The following is a 22,303-nucleotide window of genomic DNA, read 5'->3' as shown; positions in this document are numbered from 1 at the left end:
AAACAGGTGAGAACATTGTTGTGGAAACGCCAAAAAGGCATGCCAAATTTAAAAGAAGACAAAATCTCCAAGATTGGCAATGTTTTTCGAAATTTAGCATGGACTTCAATGTGAGATGCTTTCAATAGTTTACACAAAGAAACTCTGTCACGAAACCTAGCAGAAAATTCAAAAAGGTTCTGGTCCTGTTTAAAGTATACCAGCCGCCAACACAATCTATACCTTTGCTGCACGATATCAATGGTAATGTTACTAAAGACAGTGCCTCTACAATGGAGTTACTAAAATCGGCTTTCTGAAATTCCAAAGAAGATAAAGTAAATGTTTCAGAATTCAAATCAAATACAGCTGCCAATATGAGTAACTTAGAAATAGATATCATCAGTGCAGCAAAGCAGTTTAAATCACTTAATCAAAGGAAGTTTTTCAATTCAGATTGTATACCAATTACAGTCTTACAGCTCCATCATATGCAACCGCTCGCTCAACAAAAGAACCATACTTAAAGACTGGAAAGTTGCAGAGGTCACACGAATACTCAAGAAAGGAAATCTAACTGAATTACATACCCATATCACTAACAGATTTTTGCTGTAGAATTCTGAAATATATGTGTGTTCAAACATTATGAATTACCACAGAGAAAACAATTTATTGATAAACAGTCAGCACAGATTCAGAAAATACTGTTCTTGTGAAACACAACTAGCTCTTTATTCACATGGAGTAATGAGTGCTGTCAACAGGGGGGTCTCAATTTTATTCCATAATTCCAGATTTCCAGGAAGGCTTTTGGCACCATTCGTCACAAGTGAATTCTAATCAAATTGCATGTCTCAGTTGTGCAACTGGATTAATGATTTCTTGTCAGGAAGGTTGCAGTTTGTAGTAACTGTTGAAATGTCATGAAGTCACACAGAAGTGACATCCGGCATTCCCCAAGGCAGTGGTGATAGGATTTCTGCCATTTCTAATCTATATAAATGAACTGAGCAGCCACTGTAAGTTGTTTGCAGGTGATACTTTCATTTGCCATCTTGTACAGTCATCAGATAAGCAAAACCAATTGCAAAATGATTTAGACAAGTTAGCTGTATGGTGGAAAAAGTGGCAACTGACTCACAGTGATGAAAAGTGTTAAGTCATCCACATGAGTACTAAAAGGAATCTGCTACATTTTGGTTACACAATAAATCACAAAAATCTAATGGCTGTGGAGTCAACTGAATACTTGGGGGATCACAGTTGTGAATAACATACACTGGAATGGTCACAAAGAGAAAACTAACCGAAGACGTATACAGGATCTCCCATTTATCTTGGCCACCCTAAAAAACTGTTTGTCCAGATGCAAATTACAAAATGTTTCAAGCAAATGTTCTTTAGCCATCAGGGGCCATCAATCAGCATGATTGCCTTCATTGTAGCTTTGGTTTTTACAAAGATATGAACAGCGGTATTACTTTTTTAAATGGCACCCTGTATTTTTTATTCGGTAATTCATTTCGTCTCCTAAAGACCTAAGATGTATCACAGTGTACCATTCACTGAAACACAACGTTATTAATTACATAACACAACACTGATGTTGATGCTCCCAGCACTTAGTGCAGGTACTCGGGGTAATGGAACAGATCCTTGTGCTGACGTTGACAGAGGATTAATGTAAACATAAGTAGAATGCACACCTGTCATTCCATCAACCATTGTCAGTTGAAGAGTTGTGCGAGTAGAAAGTACACCAACGAAGAGAAGGTAGAAATGCTCTACTCATCTATGGGGAATTTAAGTTAATAGAACAGTATTTGCAGTACTGTTTTCTTATGTATGGGTACATTTAGTACAGTAGTTTAGTCCTTTCAAATACTGTTGCATAAAGTAGGCATACAGTAAAGGCTGTCCTTCCTACAAACTGCATCAACAGAACGTTTCTTTTATTGTTGTTGTTGAAGGTCGGCGAAATGTTATGCAGGCAGTGGAACTATACTCCGAGCGATATCCTGACAAGAACCCACCTTCCCAATGGATGTTTTCTCATCTTGTTGCAACGCTTCAGGAAATCGGAAGTTTCAGCCCATGATAACGCAACCATTGTATCACTCGCACAGACAAAGCTGCCGAAGTTACTGTTCTCGCTTCCATTGGTATAAATCCACATGTGAGCACACGGCAGCTTGAACACAAGATTGGCATTCCTAAAACCAGTGTACATCGTATTCTTACACGTCACTGGTTCCATCCTTACCATGTACATCTACATTAAGAATTGCATGGGAGTGATTTCCAGAATCGTGTACAGTTGTCAGTGGGCACAGCAACAAAACCTCGCCAACCTGAACTACTTCTCCAATGTTCTATTTACTGACGAATGTTCCTTCTCAAACAAAGGACAGGTAAATACAAGGAACATGCATTATTGGCCCAGCGACAGCCCAAGATGGCTTAGACAGGTGGAACATCAGCGTCAATGGAGAGTTAACGTCTGGTGTGGGATGCTTGGTACTACAATTATTGGCTCTTATTTCATCAATGGTAGTCTAAACAGCACAGTGTATGCCATCTTCCTCAGACAAATTATTCCTCCTCTTCTCGATGAAGTGCCGCTAAGAACCAGACTCTTATGTGGTATCAACACGATGGATGTCCAGCACATAATGGCTCGCGTGAACATCATGTTCTGAACCAAAGCTATCCTGCCAGATGGATTGGTTGAGGAGGAACAGTTACTTGGCCTGTTAGGTCTGATTTAAATCCACTGGACTTTTTTCTTTGGGTATGCATTAAAGACGTTGTCTATAGTGATATTCCAACAACAGAGGACATGCAGGAACATATCATGCTTGCTGGTAATTCTCTTCAGCAGGCAACACTGGAAGCAGTAAATAATTCTTTCATTCAACGAGTGCACCAGTTTATCAGTGTCCAGGGTCACCACTTGAGCACCTTTGAATGTTCTACTCCTGGGCAATGGTACAGGAGAGTCATAGTCAATTTTTTTACTTGGTTTTCACTTGTTTTCTGACAACTTCAGCAAGTGGACAAGTCTGTGATCCCGGGCTCAAAGTCTATGTTGCGTTATGTAATTAATAACATTGTGTTTCAGTGATACATTTTCGAATAGGTCTTTAAGAGAGGAAATAAATTACTGAATAAAAAATAGACGGTGCCATTTAAAAAAGTCATACCGCTGTTCATATCACTGTAATAAACAAAGCTACAACAAAGGCAATCATGCTGATTGATGTCCCCCTGATGGCTAAAGAACATTTACTTGAAACATTTTGTAATCTGCTTCTGGACAAACAGTTATTTAGGGTGGTCATGATAAATGGGGCATCCTGTATATTGGTAGGCTAACTAAAGACTGTGGTATATTGGTGGAACACTTTTAATTCACAACAGGTCTACTAAAGAGACTGACTATACTACACTTGTCTGTCCTGTTCTAGAGTAATGCTGCACATTGTTGGATCTGTATAAGATAGGATTGATGGAGGATATCGAGAAAGTTCAAAGAAGGGCAGCTCGTATTGTATTACTGTGAAATAGGGGAGAGAGTGTTACAGATATGATACATTAACTGGCTTGGCAATCGTTAAAACAAAGGCAATTTTCATTGCAGGAGGATCCTTTCACAAAATTTCAGTAACAAACTTCTCCTCTGAATACGAAAATATATTGTAGGCGACTACCTACATATGGAGAAATGATTGTTGTAATAAAATAACAGAAACCAGAGCTTGCACAGAAAGGTTTTACAGTTTGTTTTTCCTGTGTGCTGTTCAAGAGTGGAATGGTAGAAAAATAGCTTGAAGGTGGTTTGGTGAATCCCCTGCTAGGTACTTAATAGTGAATTGCAGAGTAGTCATGTAGATGTAAAATGTTGACTAATTCATGAATCATTGGCAGTTTACATGAACATAGGTAATTGTATCATGTCCTTTCCAATTTCATCCATCTGTGCCAAGTGATTATCATGTAGCTTTTGTAATTCATTCAGACCTTGTGCATTTTATAATTATTTATTTTGCCAATCAGTGATTGGAATCAAGTTAATGCATCTTAGTAATAAACAAGATGTTACTGCTATCTTTGGTTTCATTTTGTAGTTCGATGAAACCTACCATTATATGGAAGTGAGCTACAGTACCCATATCTCATGTTTAACTGACCACCCCTGTTTGAATTCAGATGTTCAGTAGTTTCCACTGTGCAACTTTCTCTTCATAACGTTTCACACGATCTTATGGGAAGCGGTCTGTTCAATGTATGGGCCACTGGGTTTAGATCTTATTAGCATATCAAGGGTATGCCAAATGTTCAATCACAGTCTCACACATATCCTGCAGGTAACTGACTCTATTATCAGTACAGATTAATTGAAGTCCTTGTGTGGCCTGTACCTAACAATGGGCAGCACACTGAGTCACACCAGTTGACAGCTGACCATGATGTGGTTAACTTGAGATACTGTGCAAGCTCACAAAGCTAGAACGCTGCAGTTTGGCTGTTAATATAACAACTCACCACACTCAACAAAGAACACGCTGCTAGTGTGAATTCTGAACATACATGATTAATTCAATGGGTTGACTGATGCTAAGATTTCAACTACTACAGAGAGCTTCATGGACTCTGGTAATGCAGATTGGTAGATACCAATTTTTCCCCTTTCCATGCCATAATGAAGGACTAGCATTGACAGTTTAAAATATATCCCTGCGTTGTCATTATTTCATCTGAGTATTTATAGTTATACAGTGGTTGGTCATTTGGAGAAACATTATATGATAGGCTGATACATATCTATAGAAACACTGAATACCATGTACGTGTTATTAAATGTGTATTCTACACTAACATTACAGAGCTATGTACTATTCCATTTCTCCTTCCTCCCAACTGTTGGGTTTTCCTGTGTTTCTCAGCTCCCTCTCCTTCTCAGCACTACCACGCCTTCTCCTTAACTTTTTCATCTATCTATTTTATGAAGTTGCAATGCCAGACATGAAAGTTCAATACAGTATTTACTTTTAATAATATGGCTCCCTATATCAGGAGACTTAATGTTTAATATCTTGCCAGATACTTACAGATGAAACTCAATACTTTTTCAAGTTCATTTACTCGTCAGATCTTTTCCAAATAATGACTACTACCAAAGCTTATAGAAAACTAACATGAAGTACATACCTGGAGATCCATAATCATATCGAGGTAATTTGCATACTTTAGGCATTGCATCCATCAGTGTCTTTGTGAATTGCAATAAATTTCCTTGTATTAAGCTCTTAACAATTTTCAGAAGCTCCTCCATTACTACAGCTATTCCTTGATATCCCAGCAAGGCACACATGGTACGAAAATGGTGTGGCCCAACAAATCCTGCAATCAAATTGTAAATTATAAATTTTTTTTTTTTTTCCAAATTCTCAAGTTTATGATTATGAAGTGTTGCCTTCACATACCATTGTTATGTTGCATGATATGCGCACTTACATTAAGATTTCCCCCAAGCAAAATAGACTATTCATTACTGAACTTTTCAACTAACAAAATAATACTTACAAAAAATGCACTCTTGCATTTTGTACCAATCTTAGTAACTCTACATAAACTGCTAACAAAACATTTTGCACCATCCTCATGACTAGCACAGTTCATTATTTTTTGATCAGAATTCTCTTTCTAAACGCTCTTTTGAGAAAATGGATGTCTCTATGTACAGATGAGTTATGTAATAGATGTAAGAGTAAACTTCCCCTCCATCAGTTTAATTCAGCAGAGTCTCCAGTCACGAACGAGACACTGTGGCATGTATGCACTGCTCAGCCTGTCAATATGCTCTGAAGTGACATTTCAAGCTTACGCTGGGCACACACTAAGGCTTCATGGCGTAGGAAGTTACCTGTCAAATTGGCATTCAACTCAGTGATACAGTTCAAATATTCATCCACTATTTTGAGACATAAAAAACACTGAAGGTTTGCCTCAAAATGATTATCCACAGTCATAAACACTGCCTGATAACTCACGAACACCACCTGATAATGACTACATACAAATTAGATCATAGATACCCTGAGTAGAATTCAATAAAATTGTCAGTGTCTTTTAGGTGGCAAATGAGAGATTGTTTTGGTACAGACAGTACGCAACAGTCTCCAATGATAACTATTGGCTTCCAAGCATCGATCCAATTAGATGCAATCATAAATGACACCTACCATATAATAAAAGGTTTTGTGAAAATTTGTATGACATAGCACGCACTTCAGCTCCAATAGTGAGAAGAACACGTCACAAATATAGTGAGAAATTCAAGCAGATCTCTAACAAAATGTATGCTATACATGGAGCAGATGACACATACAGTGACTAAAATCAAGAATTCTTGTGTTATACCCTAGCATAGAACCTCCAAGCTGATACCCATTCCAAGAGGATGGAGCCTACGGGCTTCTTTGGAAGCCTTGAGAATGTCCAGTCAATTACAGGTAGATATGGTGCTGGTGGCAATCATCTTAGCAAGACTGGACCTGAATAATACAGACAAGATACTTTGTGAATATAGTCTGGCCCAACATGTGCAGCCTTTCTGGAACGCCCAGCTTCTCTGTCTCATTGTACTTCTGAGTATTTATGGAGGCAAATACATGTGTCACCACTCTCCTCAAAAACTGAACAGTTGATGACTTCCACACACAAAAAAAGAAATAACAGAAAGGACGATTAGATTTAATGAATGACAAGTTCACTGGAGATGGAATGCTAGCTTTGATTGGGGAAGGAGAGTGACGGTGTCCTTTTTTTAAGAAACCGTTTGCCTTAAGGTATTTAGAGAAACTACAATAATGTAAATCATTGATGTTGAATGTAGATTTGACACAGGATTCCCCTAAATGAAGTCCAGCATCTTAACAACCATGATATCTCACTCAGTCTTGGAAAACAGGAATGTGGCAGTGGTAGACCAAAGCTGTGAAATAGGCGAAAGGCATACTAACCATACTGTCACCAGTTACCCATGTCTGGCAGTCTGCTGGTGTCTTTTATGTAAGATCATAAATGTGTCAATGAGAACAAATAACATCTACTTCCTTAATATTTCTTTACAAAGCTGTTAATTACACTTAGACTGAGACACAGCATCTCCGATTACAGATGGTAGAGAGGTTAAAACTCATTAAATTTAATATAGTGTCAATGTTTTAAAGAGAAGACAATTAACTGGAGTAGAGAGTGTTTACCGTATTTACTTGAATCTAAGCTGCACTCGAATCTAAGCCGCACCTGAAAAATGAGACTTGAAATCAAGGAGAAAAAATTTTCCTGAATCTAAGTCGCACCTGAAATTTGAGTCTCGAAATTCAAGGGGAGAGAAAGTTTTAGGTCGCACCTCCAAATCGAAACAATGATGGCCCATTGTAATATGAGACACAATTTAGGTCGAATGAATGACGATACAGCTACAGTAGTTTGGTTCGAGTCGTAAGCTTAGCAGTTCAGCTATACCAGGTAGCCATTGCTATGCATCAGGCACTCCGTCCATATTTATACGGGTATGCTTCCTTTTTCATGTGCTTCGTCTGGTTTGAACTGATTGCTTATTTTTCTTTGATATGATAAATGCTGTTCTCTTTGTTATAGGTGTTTATGTCACTCTAACCTAAATATGTATTACTATACTGTGTCATTCATTGTTTGTTGCATTCTGTGTTTACGGCCTCTCGCCGCTCGTGGCATGGCATGGCTTGCTTTTGTACACGCTACCGCCGCTTGAAAAAAAAAATTGGCAAGAGACTACTATTTGTTATTACTTACACTGCTGCTTTCTTTTAATGATCAACAAGAACCAAATAATAGAATACGTATGACAGAAGATGTTATGAACGAGAGTTAAGCGAAAATTTTTCTCCGTTTGAAAATCTTTGCAGACGCCTCTTTAGTACATTACATTCTGCACAGAAATGAGAGTCATCTTAGATTTAAAAATCTAATCAATTGCCGTGCTTCATTTCTGACTGTATCACTATTAGGCGCAAGAATAATACGAATATAAACATGACATGGTATGTATACTCTTCCACGTTTGCTGTTGTCTCACTCTAGTTTTGTAGTTTATTAGGCAGACAGGTTTTAAATGAGATAGCAGCAAACACGAAAGAATACATGGCAAAATGTTTATATTCGTCTTATTCTTACGGTGAAGAGAATATTGCATGTGATTCACAATCTATAAAAGTTCCTATTAGCAATCATCTCTTCTCACAGGTAAGAAAAAATTCAGAACATAGAGTTGGCCATATTGACAAACATCCCAAACAGTCTTGCCAATCGGATTTTCGTAGTACATTGAAATGCTGCTAAATTCGAAGATGAAAAATACTTAATTTGTATTTACTTCGTTGGATAATGTATGAAAATGCAGTGGTCGAAACTCGGGGCGGAGAAAAAAGCTTGTCTTCCACCTTTTTTTTTTTTTTTTTAATTTATTTACTGATGCAGAGGTTTTGGCGCCAGTATTTATCTTTGTGCCTGCAAAGCATGCCTGTGTAGCACTACATATATTCGACGGCAGAAGTTAGTTGTGGCGGCACCTACCAACATTTTTCAGAACTTCCGCTTACTTTTCACTCGATCCTAAGCCACAGGCGGTTTTTTGGATTACAAAACCAGAAAAAAAGTGTGGCTTAGATTCGAGTCAATACGGCAACTGTGCTGATTGATTGCATCCCTTATGAAATACTGATTGAGAAACTCAATTTTATGGAGTACAAACTACAGCACTAAAATTAACTGCTTCATACTTAAGGCACAGAAAACAATATATTTCAGTTAGAAACAGACATTATCTAATGAAAATGGTAAAGACAGGGGTACCACAGGGATCAGTGCTTGGACCATTCTTTTTCATAATTGCCATCAATGATTTGCCATGACAAGTTCTTCAATCTGTGGTCTGCTGTGCAGATGACACAACAATAATTGCCACTCACCAGGACACATCAGCATTACAACAAATGCACTGGAATCACTAAATGCTGCAGTAAACTACTGCCTCTAACAGACTACTGTATAATCCTGACAAGACCTATAATCTTTTTTAGGACTATTTAATCATATAGAAGCTAGAACAGTCAAAACTTTTAGGATTCCATATTGACTCCAAATTGAGCTGGGTAGAATACTTCAGTCACACCAGTCACATTATCAGAGGTAACACACCTAATGTGGAAACTGAGAGATTTAGTTACTCCCAACTATCTAACAATGGAAACAATTAACTCTGCAGAGTTTCTCAGAACTCCACAGGTGGGAACTAGCACTACAACATGTCCTTGGTTCTCGCCACCCACCTGGCCTTAATTTATGTTAATTTCTTCAGTCCCCGCCTTTCTTCACAGTAACTACTCTTTTCTTTACTCCGTTTTAGTTTTCTACACCTTTCATTGTCTTACCTGTCTATTTTTCACTGCCCCCCCCCCCCCTCCCATGTCTGTTACGTACAATGCACTTAGCTTTTCACTCTTATTAACTCAGGCATTATGTTTAAGCAGTAATCTCTGTCTTGCTTATTACCCAGTCTTTCACCTTTAAGCTCTCAAGTTTTCAAATCTCGTCCAATGCAGTCCCCAACAATCAGTCTTTCCTTTTCATCCCGTACAATAAGTTGCCCCTGACCTGCAGTCCTGGGTGACTTTCCCGAAATCTACCCCTTTTCCTAAACCTCTCCAGTCATTTTCCCTTCACTCTTCTTCCTTTCCCTTCAACCCTTCTGGCTGAAGAAGGAGCCACTGGCTCCGAAACCTGCCTAATTACAACCCTCTTTTATGTGTGTTCTTCTGCCGCTTGGTGAGTAGATTTTTTACTTCTTACGGACTGCTAGTATGGGGCCACTCTTCACATATAGCTGATACATTGAAGATACAAAAAAAAGTTGTAAGAGAAATGTATAGGGCTAGACCATGAGATCACTGTTGACCTTTGTGTAAAAAACTCAATATACTTAAAATTGTAAATCTGTATATATCGGGTGATCAAAAAGTCTGTATAAATTTGAAAACTGAATAAATCACGGAATAATATAGATAGAGAGGTACAAATTGACAAACATGCTTGGAATGAGATGGGGTTTTATTAGAATCAAAAAAATACAAAAGTTCAAAAAATGTCCGACAGATGGCACTTCTGATCAGAATAGCAATAATTAGCATGACAAAGTAAGACAAAGCAAAGATGATGTTCTTTACAGGAAATGCTCAATATGTCCACCATCATTCCTCAACAATAGCTGTAGTCGAGGAATAATGTTGTGAACAGCACTGTAAAGCATGTCCGGAGTTATGGTGAGGCCATTGGCGTCGGAAGTTGTTTTTCAGCATCCCTAGATATCACAATACGCTTAACCCCATGTCATTCCAAGCACGTGTGTCAATTTTTACCTCTCTATCGACATTATTCTGTGGTTTATTAAGTTTTCAAATTTGTACTGACTTTTTGATCACCCGGTATATGTCTCATCACTACACATTAAGACATGTATAAAAGAATTTCATGTAAGAGAAGGTATACCAGCACAACACCAGAGGTAAAACTGAAATGTATATTCCGTGACACAGCCTAGTAAAAATAGCCCACTCATCCACAGTCAGCTCCCTAATAATTTTTAACAAATTACCACCTTCAGCATGGTCCATGCCTTCTAAACTATTTCAAAGAAAACTGTACAGCTGGCTGACTTACAATCCATTTTATAATGTAACAGAATTTTTTGATGAAAAAAAAAGGTGAACATGTTATAAATTATTGTAATTGTGTATATAATTAAGTGTATATATCTGTGACTGAGCATGTAATAAAATATATGAAACACATGTTAAAACTTTGAATGTATGGTAATTATGTATAGAACTAAACATATTAGTATCATGTATAAGTCATAAAGACTATTCCATTATGTTAATGAACAGAAAATAAAGATGAATAAAGAATAACTTCTAGTCTATAAGTCAGTTTCCCGGTTGATCATGCTTGTGTAACAGTGTGTTAGCAATATAGGCCCCAAGGCTTAAATCTGTTTAATTTTGCAATCATATTCTGTAAGGATTCTTTAGTTAGGAATGAGAGCTGAAGCTTCTTTGTTGAGTGCATTGCTTCACTATAAAACAGATAACTACCACAGGCAACAAATCATCATTTATGTAGCAACCATTCCATCTTTTTATTTACCTGCTATTTTCAAGGTTCTTCTCCAATACCATTCTCACTGACAACCCTGCCCCTCCCCCCCCCCCCCCCTCCCTCCACTCACACTCACACTCACACTCACACTCACACTCACACACACACACACACACACACACACACACACACACACATGCACTCTACAAGACACCTGCTTACAATTATGTGAATACGGACAAGTAGAAAATTAATAATAAAAATACTCTCACTTCATTCTAGAACAAAACAATCTATTTCTCACCTGAGTACTGTCCAAATATGGTGCTATATGCCAAGTTGAGCTGTTTACTACCCCATAGATAATGGTGACCCATTTGTGGTGGTTTGTCCCTGTGCACTGGCTGTGTAAATACCAAACCTTTGCATTTCACAAACCTAAAAATTGGGATTATGTATTACAATTTCAAAATTGCAAGTGAATGGTTTGAAAGGACCCATAAAATGCACCTGTGTTTTCTACCTGTTCGTGGCTGCATTGTAGCAATAATTTGGAAGAAAATCATAATTTAGTTCCCAAAATACATGGAGGGTAATTCGTCCATATGGAGCCAAAACATTATGATTTGCTTCACGATACATTGCATCATATTCATCAAGTGCCAAGTATTTTGACAACAACTTATGACATAATCTATTTACTTGCAGTAAACCATCCAACTCCTGAAATGTATAAATTTACACTTAGAATTAGATGCAAAAAGTCTGCAAAACATTTATTATATTTGAAACAAATAAAAAATCATGATAGATTACTAAGCATTCATTCAGAGTTATTGTTTGTCATTGCAAAATGAGGTTAATGGTTGATGCACTGTTGGAAGACTTGAAATTTCTTAAATTAAAGAGGCTTTGGTTACACAAAGTAAAAATTGAAAACTTCATGATATGCATTTAGTGATGGTAATACTACAGACATATCATCAGTTGGATACAAGCAAGAACAACATTCTCAGTACTAACGTATGTCATAATGCTGCTGTTGAGTCTGCAACATGTTAATTAATCATAGCACAAACCACAAAAACAATACAGAATATTTTACTTCAATACTAAACTTGCCAACATTAATAGCAGATGGTCAAATAATGCAAAGAAGAAGAGAAGGGCAAGCACAACATTTTCTTATAGCTGCAATAGAAAACACTGCTCCTCTATACAAACCTTCGGTGCAACAGTCCTCGTGAATATTTGTGCGAGATAATAGGAAAAGAGAATGCAGAGATTGTGAATAGTTGGTTGGTTAAGCTAATACATGATGGAATAGTGAGTAGCTACGGCTCACTCAAGATGGAATTCCTGTTATAGATTGTACAATGGCTAGACCGTTATTATGATGAAGTCAGTTAAGAACTACCTATACTTGAGCGAAGTCCCATCAATATCTGTTAGCTCAGTAAATGGGAAATGAAAATCAGAAAGATAAATGAGCTTGTTTCTTCAAAATACGAGGGAAACTACAGAAATCATATGCACTATTTGTGATCCTTGACTTTTGCATTAACTGTATTTCAGAGCATCACTTATATACAAGTGGAATACTAAAGCTCCCCTTAAAGCAGTGATCATACCTGATTTCTGTGTAAGGAGTTCTCTGTGGATGGGACAGTGGCCATTTATGACAACTGTAACAATTTCTTGAAAAGTAATTATACTGTACTGAGCAAATATTTTAGAGCTTTGAAGGAGAGATTTCTCTCTCCAGATTTGACACTGTTTTATTTCCAGTCCATAAGAAAGACATTAAATTAATTCAGACAAAGGAGTTCCGCATCAGAGTAAATGCAAACAGTGACAGTTCTAGATAATGCCATCATAAAATGGTTCAAATGGCTCTGAGCACTATGGGACTCAACATCTGCGGTCATCAGTCCCCTAGAACTTAGAACTACTTAAACCTAACTAACCTAAGGACAGCACACACATCCATGCCCGAGGCAGGATTCGAACCTGCGACCGTAGCAGTCTCGTGGCTCCGGACTGAGCGCCTAGAACCGCTAGAATGCCATCATAGATTGTTCTACAGTGGAGGGGCACACTGAGGAAAATTAGTGTTGCCCTGTCAGATCACAATATACAAAATTAACAGTGAAAGGAATTAATGTAGAGTTATAGCTCAAGGTAATAAACAAAATATTGGTACCATCTATCACATACAGCAGAAAATGCTTTGTTATTACACAAGCCAAAGATTTTTACACCAGTTTTCTTAAAGAGAGAAGGTAATTTTATATCAATATACTTAAAAACTATGTCACTATTGCCTAAGTCAGAAAATTCGATTATATGGTAAAATGGGTGTATCAGTAGCCAACTACAATCTAAATTTTGGAGTTGCCAAAGGGCATGGACAGAGTAGACAGTGGTAGTTCATTTACTAATAATGTTCTTAAAGCTTTGTGTCTTGTGATGCGTAACTTTCCTTTGCATCTGGTGTTGCATTGGTGTGTCTATTCTGGTACCACACTGGTTTACATCTACATCTACATCTACATCTACATTGATACTCCGCAAGCCACCCAACGGTGTGTGGCGGAGGGCACTTTACGTGCCACTGTCATTACCTCCCTTTCCTGTTCCAGTCGCGTATGGTTCGCGGGAAGAACGACTGTCTGAAAGCCTCCGTGCGCGCTCTAATCTCTCTAATTTTACATTCGTGATCTCCTCGGGAAGTATAAGTAGGGGGAAGCAATATATTCGATACCTCATCCAGAAACGCACTCTCTCGAAACCTGGCGAGCAAGCTACACCGCGATGCAGAGCGCCTCTCTTGCAGAGTCTGCCACTTGAGTTTATTAAACATCTCCGTAACGCTATCACGGTTACCAAATAACCCTGTGACGAAACGCGCCGCTCTTCTTTGGATCTTCTCTATCTCCTCCGTCAACCCGACCTGGTACGGATCCCACACTGATGAGCAATACTCAAGTATAGGTCGAACGAGTGTTTTGTAAGCCACCTCCTTTGTTGATGGACTACATTTTCTAAGCACTCTCCCAATGAATCTCAACCTGGTACCCGCCTTACCAACAATTAGTTTTATATGATCATTCCACTTCAAATCGTTCCGTACGCATACTCCCAGATATTTTACAGAAGTAACTGCTACCAGTGTTTGTTCCGCTATCATATAATCATACAATAAAGGATCCTTCTTTCTATGTATTCGCAATACATTACATTTGTCTATGTTAAGGGTCAGTTGCCACTCCCTGCACCAAGTGCCTATCCGCTGCAGATCTTCCTGTATTTCGCTACAATTTTCTAATGCAGCAACTTCTCTGTATACTACAGCATCATCCGCGAAAAGCCGCATGGAACTTCCGACACTATCTACTAGGTTTACATTGCTCTTTAAATATAAATTAGAGCAACATAATCAGAAAGATTTATGGCTTAAGTGTGGTGTATGTTACAATGAAAGTACAGTGATCCATATGTTAAAAGTTTGTAGTGCCAGTATTTGTATAAGTCTCTTGACTGCAAGGGGTTTTAATGTATTTTTTAATTTGATTACTATATTAGATCAATAATGGTGATCTTCAGATCAATCTGGGTTAATAAAACAAAACATCATAATGTATGAGCCATTCTCCAAAGCATAAATGTGGCACCAATAAGCAACCAGTTTTGATAACCAATGGAGTAGGAGAAATGGAAGCTGTTTAATAATACGAAAGACAGACACATCCTAGTTATAGAATGTTGCCACAGCCAATGTTACAAAATGCTGCAGAATGTTATTACCCAGGCCAAAACAATTTATTATGGGGAAAAAAAGGCAGTACTCAAAACAAAAATAAAATTATTCAGTTAAAGAAATAACAATGTATGAGGTCAGTCCCAAAATATTACATTTCTTCTACAGAAGAATGAAACTGTTAGAGGTCTGCCAGAGTTGTGCAAGATATTTAACAACTTCTATGGTTTTAAGGTTAAATCAAAATTTTACTGGTTCAGGTAAGTGTGCAGAACTTTAAAAAGCTGGCGCTCCAAGACAATTATGTCATAAGCAACTACAAGAAACAAGAAAGGAGAGTACTCAATTAATCAATAAATCACTAGAGGGTAGACAGTAACTATGATGAAATAATTTAAGTAGAGTTATAGAGACACGTGAACAATGCATAGCCCTGTACTCTTGTCAATTGAGCAATATGTCTCTCAGGTAAAGTTAGTTTTTAGATACCTTCAAATACTCATTAGTAAAATTGTCTCACACAAATGGAGAAAATAATAATGTAGACAATTATAGGACAATTTACTTGCTACTAGCATTTTCGAAAGCAATACATGAAAAAGTAGTACCACATCTTAAAGTTGGCAGATATGTAACTCGGACTCAAAGAAGCATTAACAGAAAATTAAATTTACTCGTTTGCGCAAGAGGCACTTTCAGGTTTAAATGGTAAGTTGCGGACAATGGGTAACTTCTCCGTATAACAAAAATGTTCAATTGTGGGATCATTCTATACTTCTCGATCTTTATGGAATTTGGCAAAATCTAGCAAACAGGAGACAAAAGTTTTTCGTCTAGTGCAAAGAACAGCAACAGAACTAAATGTGACTGGGATGCTGCAAAGTGGGCGGTGACACAGGGTTCTATCCTGGGTCCACCACCTTTTTTACTACACATTTGTCACTAAATATTACAAATGATTAAAAAAAATTGTTTCAGATATTACAAATGCTATAAAAATGTGGTATGCATGTAAGAGAATGAGGCAATAAGCTAGTAGGTAACAGAAGCCTGTGGCATATAGAGAGAAGGTTGTTGTGTAATCGTACACTTTCCTGGCAGATCAACAGTTTATCTTGGTGTCCAAAACATTTACGTAACATGATATTTCGACAATGTACCTAGCCATCATATTCAGACGATACCAGTGCAATGAGCATCTCCACTACATTGAACGTCTTTTATACTCTTATAACACCCCTCCAATCCCCTCACTACACAGTTGCTCGCGCATCGTGTGGACTGGTGATGGGATGCAATTTCTTAATGCTACGCACTAACTCTGGTCCCTCAGTGCTTCTGCTGACCTGTCAAGCGTGAGAACTGGTCTCACCCAAGGTCGTGACTTCAGTTGGCTGAGAGTTGGACCCATGCTTTACTGAGAACTGAAGTTGTTTTGGGATAGTGTTCTCATGGAGGCTCTTGAAATATAAGTGGCTGAGGTTTAACCAATCAGGACAGAGACCCCTCAGTAAAGCGTGGAACTCAGCACTCAGCCAACTGAAGTCACAACATTGGCCAAGAGTGACTTCCACATCCAATGGGGGTGGCAGAAGCACTGAGGGGATGCAGCTCAGGCCCAGCATTGATAACTTCTTTCCACCACTCCACCCAATATGGTATGTGTCTGGGTAATGACAGAAGGGGTGGGGAGCGATAACAGTATGATGGGGGTGCAATGTAGTGAAGACACTCATTCTACAGGCATCGCCTGAAGATGGTGATAAAGTATGCTGACAAAATATTCTGTTACATAAATGGCTGACCTGTCTCGGCACCCGAGAGCAACACAAAGAGAAAATTATTATTGAACAGCAAGAAAACACAGTACACAATGTGCGATCTGTAATTCTCACAATGTGAAATGTTACAGAAAAGGATAATCAAATAATCATAAATCTGATATTTTTAATACTTAGCACTGAAAACACACAACAAGTGTACTGGGAAGTTTACCTTCAGGGTCTTGTACAAAACTGAATGCTGCTATCTTAACTACAAGCATAATCACTTGTTTCACTCTATTATTTCCTACGGCATTTTGTTTTAGAGAAATTATGTGCATTCACAAAAACATGTTAGTTCACAAATTTAGGGAACCCTGTTGGAAAAGCATTTCAGAATTGTGGAGCCTTGTACTCCCTGTACATAATTCTCACTTAGGAACTCAAAATTTGGGTATAACATCCCATCAGCAATGAGGTCACATGAGAGAGAGAGAGAATATGCTCAGGTAGGACAAGGATGGGAAAGGAAATTGGTTAGAACCGACCTGGTATTTACTGTAAATGATTTAGGAAAATCCCAAATGTGGGTGGTCAAACAGAGGGCTGAAAGCGCCACTCCTTCTGGAAGCAAATTGGATGTGTTAATCACTGTGCCACTTTGCTTGGTTCCCTCTTAGGATTAGTAGTTAATATGTTCTCATTCAGAAGGAATTACAACATTCACTCAAACAAGACTCAACAGAAAACAATTTGCATTCGGAACCATTTCTCTGACCATTATACAGAAAAGTGTGTACAACCTGCAGGTTCAATTGTCAAAAGACATGAAACAAACCTGAAACACCCTTTATTGTCTACAGGGATGGCCTTGGCCACAGTGGATACACCCATGAGATCACCGAAGTTAAGGGCTGTTGGGCGTGGTCGGCACTTGGATGGGTGACCATCCAGGCTGCCATGTGCTGATACCATTTTTCAGGGTGCACTCAGCCTCGTGATGCCAATTGAGGAGCTACTCGACCGAATAGTAGCGGCTTCGGTCAAGAATACCATCATAACGACCGGGAGAGCGGTGTGCTGACCCCACGCCCCTCCTATCCGCATCCTCCACTGAGGATGACACGGCAGTCGGATGGTTCCAGTCGGCCATTCGTGGCCTGAAGACTGAGAGCTTATTGTCTACAGGAGTTTATTGCAATAGCTTAAAGTCTTTCACTGTGATATGTTATTTATTTGCACATACTATCATAAATCTTTTGTTTTATTGTTCTTTAACTTATTTCTAATTTTAAGATTTGTAATCAGTGTTTTGAGGAGTACGCAATGAACTGTTCTATTAATGATTACCTTTCGTTCATATGGTCACAAGGAATCTGGGAAGAAATAATACATAATGATAGATTAACATACAAGTAGTGCATAAAATCATACAAGCAGTTGATGAGATTTTGTATTAGGGCAGCTGACAACAATGACTGGATGGGCAACAAAGTCAGTAAACAGAAAGGTAGAGATCACCTGGGATGTTTTTAGTAAGCTATACAGTGTCATCAAAATTTAATTTGCAGTCTGTCTGAAAAGGAAAGTTTATAATCTGTGTATATTACCATTTTCATATTATGGCAGAGAGACATAGAACATTAATGTGAAAAGCATTCAAAACCTGAAATTCCTCAAGCAATGGAGAGTTTTATGCTGAGAATTACTAGGAGATGCAAGAAAACGTAAATTAGATAAAGTGAACTGGAAGATGTCATTAAGACTGCAATGAAAATGACATGTAACTTCCAAGAGATAAGATCAAGTCAATAAAAAAAATGTTCAGCGCAATGGGGATGTGTAAAGCTTAAGACTTTAATGCAAGGAACGTTTAGAGGAAGCTTTTATCCAGACGATGATGATGATGATAACCATTGTAAATTATTTGGAAACTCATTCAACAAGAATAATGTTTAGCATTTCTTGGCACAAACTCTTACAGCATCAAGGAATGTACATGTACTCACCACTACTCCTGTAATATCGCCTGCTTCAAATTTACTAATAGCAAGATCAAGTGATTTTTGCATATCTGCATTTATCCTTTGTGTTATAAGCTTATTAAGATCAATGGAGCGGCCCAATAGTTGCACATGTCTCTGCTTTAAGAGTGTCTCATAACGATTAGCACGAGGATATGGCAAGAGATATGTGCCCTGGGCAACACATTCAACACGGAACCTCTTATCCAACAATATGCTGAAAATTAGAACAAAAACAATGAGCTGTTGCACACTGCTTGTAGGTGCATAACTTGATATACAGGGTGTTGACTTTAACTGAAGACACTGAAATATCTTAAAAACTACATATCCGATCAAAAAAAGTTATAATTCCAATTTGTCTCGGAGGGGGACATCCAACAGTACCACACTTGAGAATCCACCCTACCCTGAGTGTGGGTGGTGGGTGCAACTTTGAAATACTCAATTGAAACCTCGCAGATGGCACTGTAATCAGAGGAACAGAAATGGGCACACAATCGTAATTTACAACATGCTACTCAATGGCAATTGAATATCCAATGGCATGTAGGACCCCAACTCCATGCTGCAACGGTAGGACAGGCCAGTATTTCATAACTTCTACTTGGAAACCCCATTTGTTGTCTTCCTCCAACGTATCATCATTTCAAACAGGGGACTACTCGATGTGCCACTGTGGCCGAGTAGCGAACTACACGTATCATAACAAGCAGTACACTGCAACTGGACCTCGCATATTGTGCAGATGTAGAACAGGTAGCGGCTCTAAACATTATAATACTTGTGCAGTGTTTACTGCCTGCACACCTACCTCTCATTTGGAAAACAGACATGAAAGTACACAATGAATGTTGCAAACACAAAAGAAAAAATTGAAATGATACTGATTTATGGAGACCATAGGAGAAATGTTGAGGGTGCTGTTGCCTTGTACGCTGAGTGTTTTCCTCAGAAAGCTCACTCTCACTCATTTTGCCTTTATGTCTCATGGCAGCATACACACCAGCAAAAAGAAACAAAGTAAATGTGTTAGTGTTACAAGAAAATCTAATGAAATAGCTGTACCAGTGGCGGTGCACCACAACCCACAGATAAGTATCTAGCAATGACACTGTGATTCCAGTAAGTCTGTAGGTAGTACTGTCACAATACTGCATTATCATAAGTATCATCCTTACCAAGTGTCACTGCATCAAGAACTTCATGGTGCCAATTTCCTCAATCACATAGTGTTTTGTGAATGGGCACGTCAACAAATGCAAACAACTCCCATGTTATTTGCCAAGGTACTATATTCCAATGAGTCTACATTCACAAAACATGGTAGTGTTAACTGGCATAACGTGCATTACTGGAGTTAAGACAATCCCCACTTGTAACAACAAGCTGGCCATCAATGTTGCTCAGTTAATGTATGGTATGGCACCAGGGGGAGCAAACTCAGTGGTCCGTATTTTATCAATGGCACACTGAATGGACACAAATATAGATGTTTGTAGAACAGGAACTACTGATACTACTGCAGAACCTTGTCCTGGACATTCCACAACATATGTAATTTCAGCATGATGGCTGCCCAGTGTATTACACAATTGAAACATGACAGGTATTAGACTGCATTTACATGGGCTGGTGGATCGGCAGAGGTCATCCTATTAACTGAATCTGATGTTGTCAGATATCTTTCGGTGAGGTTATTTAAAAGAAAACGTGCGCCAACAGGCCAAGAAGACATGGTCATCAGCATCAGAAACGACTGTGCTACCATTACCACAGATATACTTCTGTCCTGCCTACGGTCATTTGAAACGCAGATCACTAACGGTATTGAAGTTGGCAGTACTACATTTGAACATATACTCAAACTGGAAAGGTAAAGCAGCGTTTGCCTCGAGCCACGGCCACAGTAGTGCATCAAGTAGTTCCCTGTTCACTATGTTGGAGGAATACAATGTTGCAAATGGAGTTCCCAATTAGAAGATATGAAATACTGGCCTGTCCAATCCATGCAGCATGGAGGTGGTGTCCCACATGCCATTGGATACTCAAGGGCCATTGAGTAGCATGTCATAAATTATGATTTTATACCCATTTACACTCCTCATATTACAGTGCCATCTATGTTGAAATGAAGAAAATGTTTTAGAGAAAACATATGTCAATTTGCCATAGAATTTTAATCTGCAATAAAAAATGGAGGTTCCCACTGAAGATTTCAAAGTTGCCCCATGCCACCCGTGTAAGGAGGAGGGGGAGGAGAGAGGGTTGAGTGTGGCATCACTGAATGTCTCCCTCCAAGACAAACAAATTGGAATTATAACTTTTTTTGATCCGATGTGTAGTTTAAGACATTTCACTGCCTTTGGTTAAAATGAACACACTATATATTATAAATAGCATATTGACGCACCTTGCTGCAAGCTGCTTATAGTGAGCAAAAATCTGTTCACTCAGTTTATAAACAAACTGATCAAAACACAGATTCACTTCAGCTTCTACCTCATCATAGAGGAACTGCTTACGAAATACTGTCAGTGCATAAACAGCACTATCATTATACAGATCCAATGGGTACAGAACATACCTGAAACAACAACAAAATTACTATATTCCTAAACTGAACTTGAATGTGAAATGCTACATCAAGTATAGTAGCATTATCACATGAAGAAACACAAATACACAATAAAAGTAAATTCGCCTACCTATTAATTAAACATGAATATACAACACAGGAAGTGTGGTAGCAAAAAAAATTACTGTTTTACACAGAGCACCTGCAGCATTGAAAATGCAGTCAATAAAAACATTGTATTTATGAAGATACCAATTTATCACACCAACTGAAGATGGGAGGAAACACAATGCACCTTACCATAAGTAAAACTATATGAGAAGTGGCTAGTTGCTGTAGTCCTTCAGGTAATTTGATCGGCAGTCACGAGCTCAACCACCATTAACATGGATAAATTAAAACTCTGCCATCCGCACATCTCGTACAAATTTATTCGCTTGGCGCCGGCAGCGTTAATTCCGATCACTTGGCTTGTTGCCGGCCGCTTGTCACCTTTCCGTTGATGACAAGCTTCATGCATATTGACTTTTGCGCACTTTAATTTTTCGGAAATCCTCTATTTTGCCGTATCGTTCCACAAACTCGAATGTTCTTTTCAAGTAACTTCTCTGCAAGTTCTACATTGTTATAATAACTGTCCATGCAGAGGTGATGCCACTTTCCATCAGAAGGTGTCAATAGTTTTTTGACGGATTGTAAACTTTAAAATTCAACCATCCATGCCATGGTATCATTCCTTCATCAATTGAAATGTTTTAACTTAGATTAAACATTTCTTTAAACTTTTTGGAAAAATAATCAATTACAAATTGCTTTTCAAAGCCTGGCGGCATTATATGGTTTATTACTATTGTCAGAAAAATGTAAAACTGATAATATTTGTCTGTGTTGGTTGCAGGACATCATTTTGCAAAATATCGGTGTGTCTATCAACAGATTCGTTGACCAATAATCATCGGTACTTGTTTTTTGTACAATTCCCATAAGGATAGCA

General features: G+C 38.3%; 1 protein-coding gene across 2 annotated transcripts in view; it reads right to left on the bottom strand.

Annotated features, from left to right (window-relative positions):
* LOC126412261 (cytoplasmic FMR1-interacting protein) overlaps window positions 1–22,303 on the bottom strand; it is a 149,843-nt gene that overhangs the window by 32,266 nt on the left and 95,274 nt on the right. For both annotated transcript variants that reach the window (XM_050081765.1, XM_050081766.1), the window contains 5 exons: window positions 21,145–21,318; window positions 18,717–18,948; window positions 11,708–11,907; window positions 11,489–11,622; window positions 5,194–5,385 (listed from right to left, as the gene is read on the bottom strand). In XM_050081765.1, coding sequence (XP_049937722.1) covers window positions 5,194–5,385; window positions 11,489–11,622; window positions 11,708–11,907; window positions 18,717–18,948; window positions 21,145–21,318 — 932 coding nt within the window. The remainder of the gene's footprint in view (window positions 1–5,193; window positions 5,386–11,488; window positions 11,623–11,707; window positions 11,908–18,716; window positions 18,949–21,144; window positions 21,319–22,303) is intronic.

The sequence above is a fragment of the Schistocerca serialis genome, chromosome 7, assembly GCF_023864345.2.
Source record: "Schistocerca serialis cubense isolate TAMUIC-IGC-003099 chromosome 7, iqSchSeri2.2, whole genome shotgun sequence".
Taxonomy (NCBI): Eukaryota; Metazoa; Arthropoda; class Insecta; order Orthoptera; family Acrididae; genus Schistocerca; species Schistocerca serialis.
The sequence above is the reverse complement of the archived record's forward strand: the minus strand, read 5'-3'. Positions and strand labels throughout refer to the sequence as shown.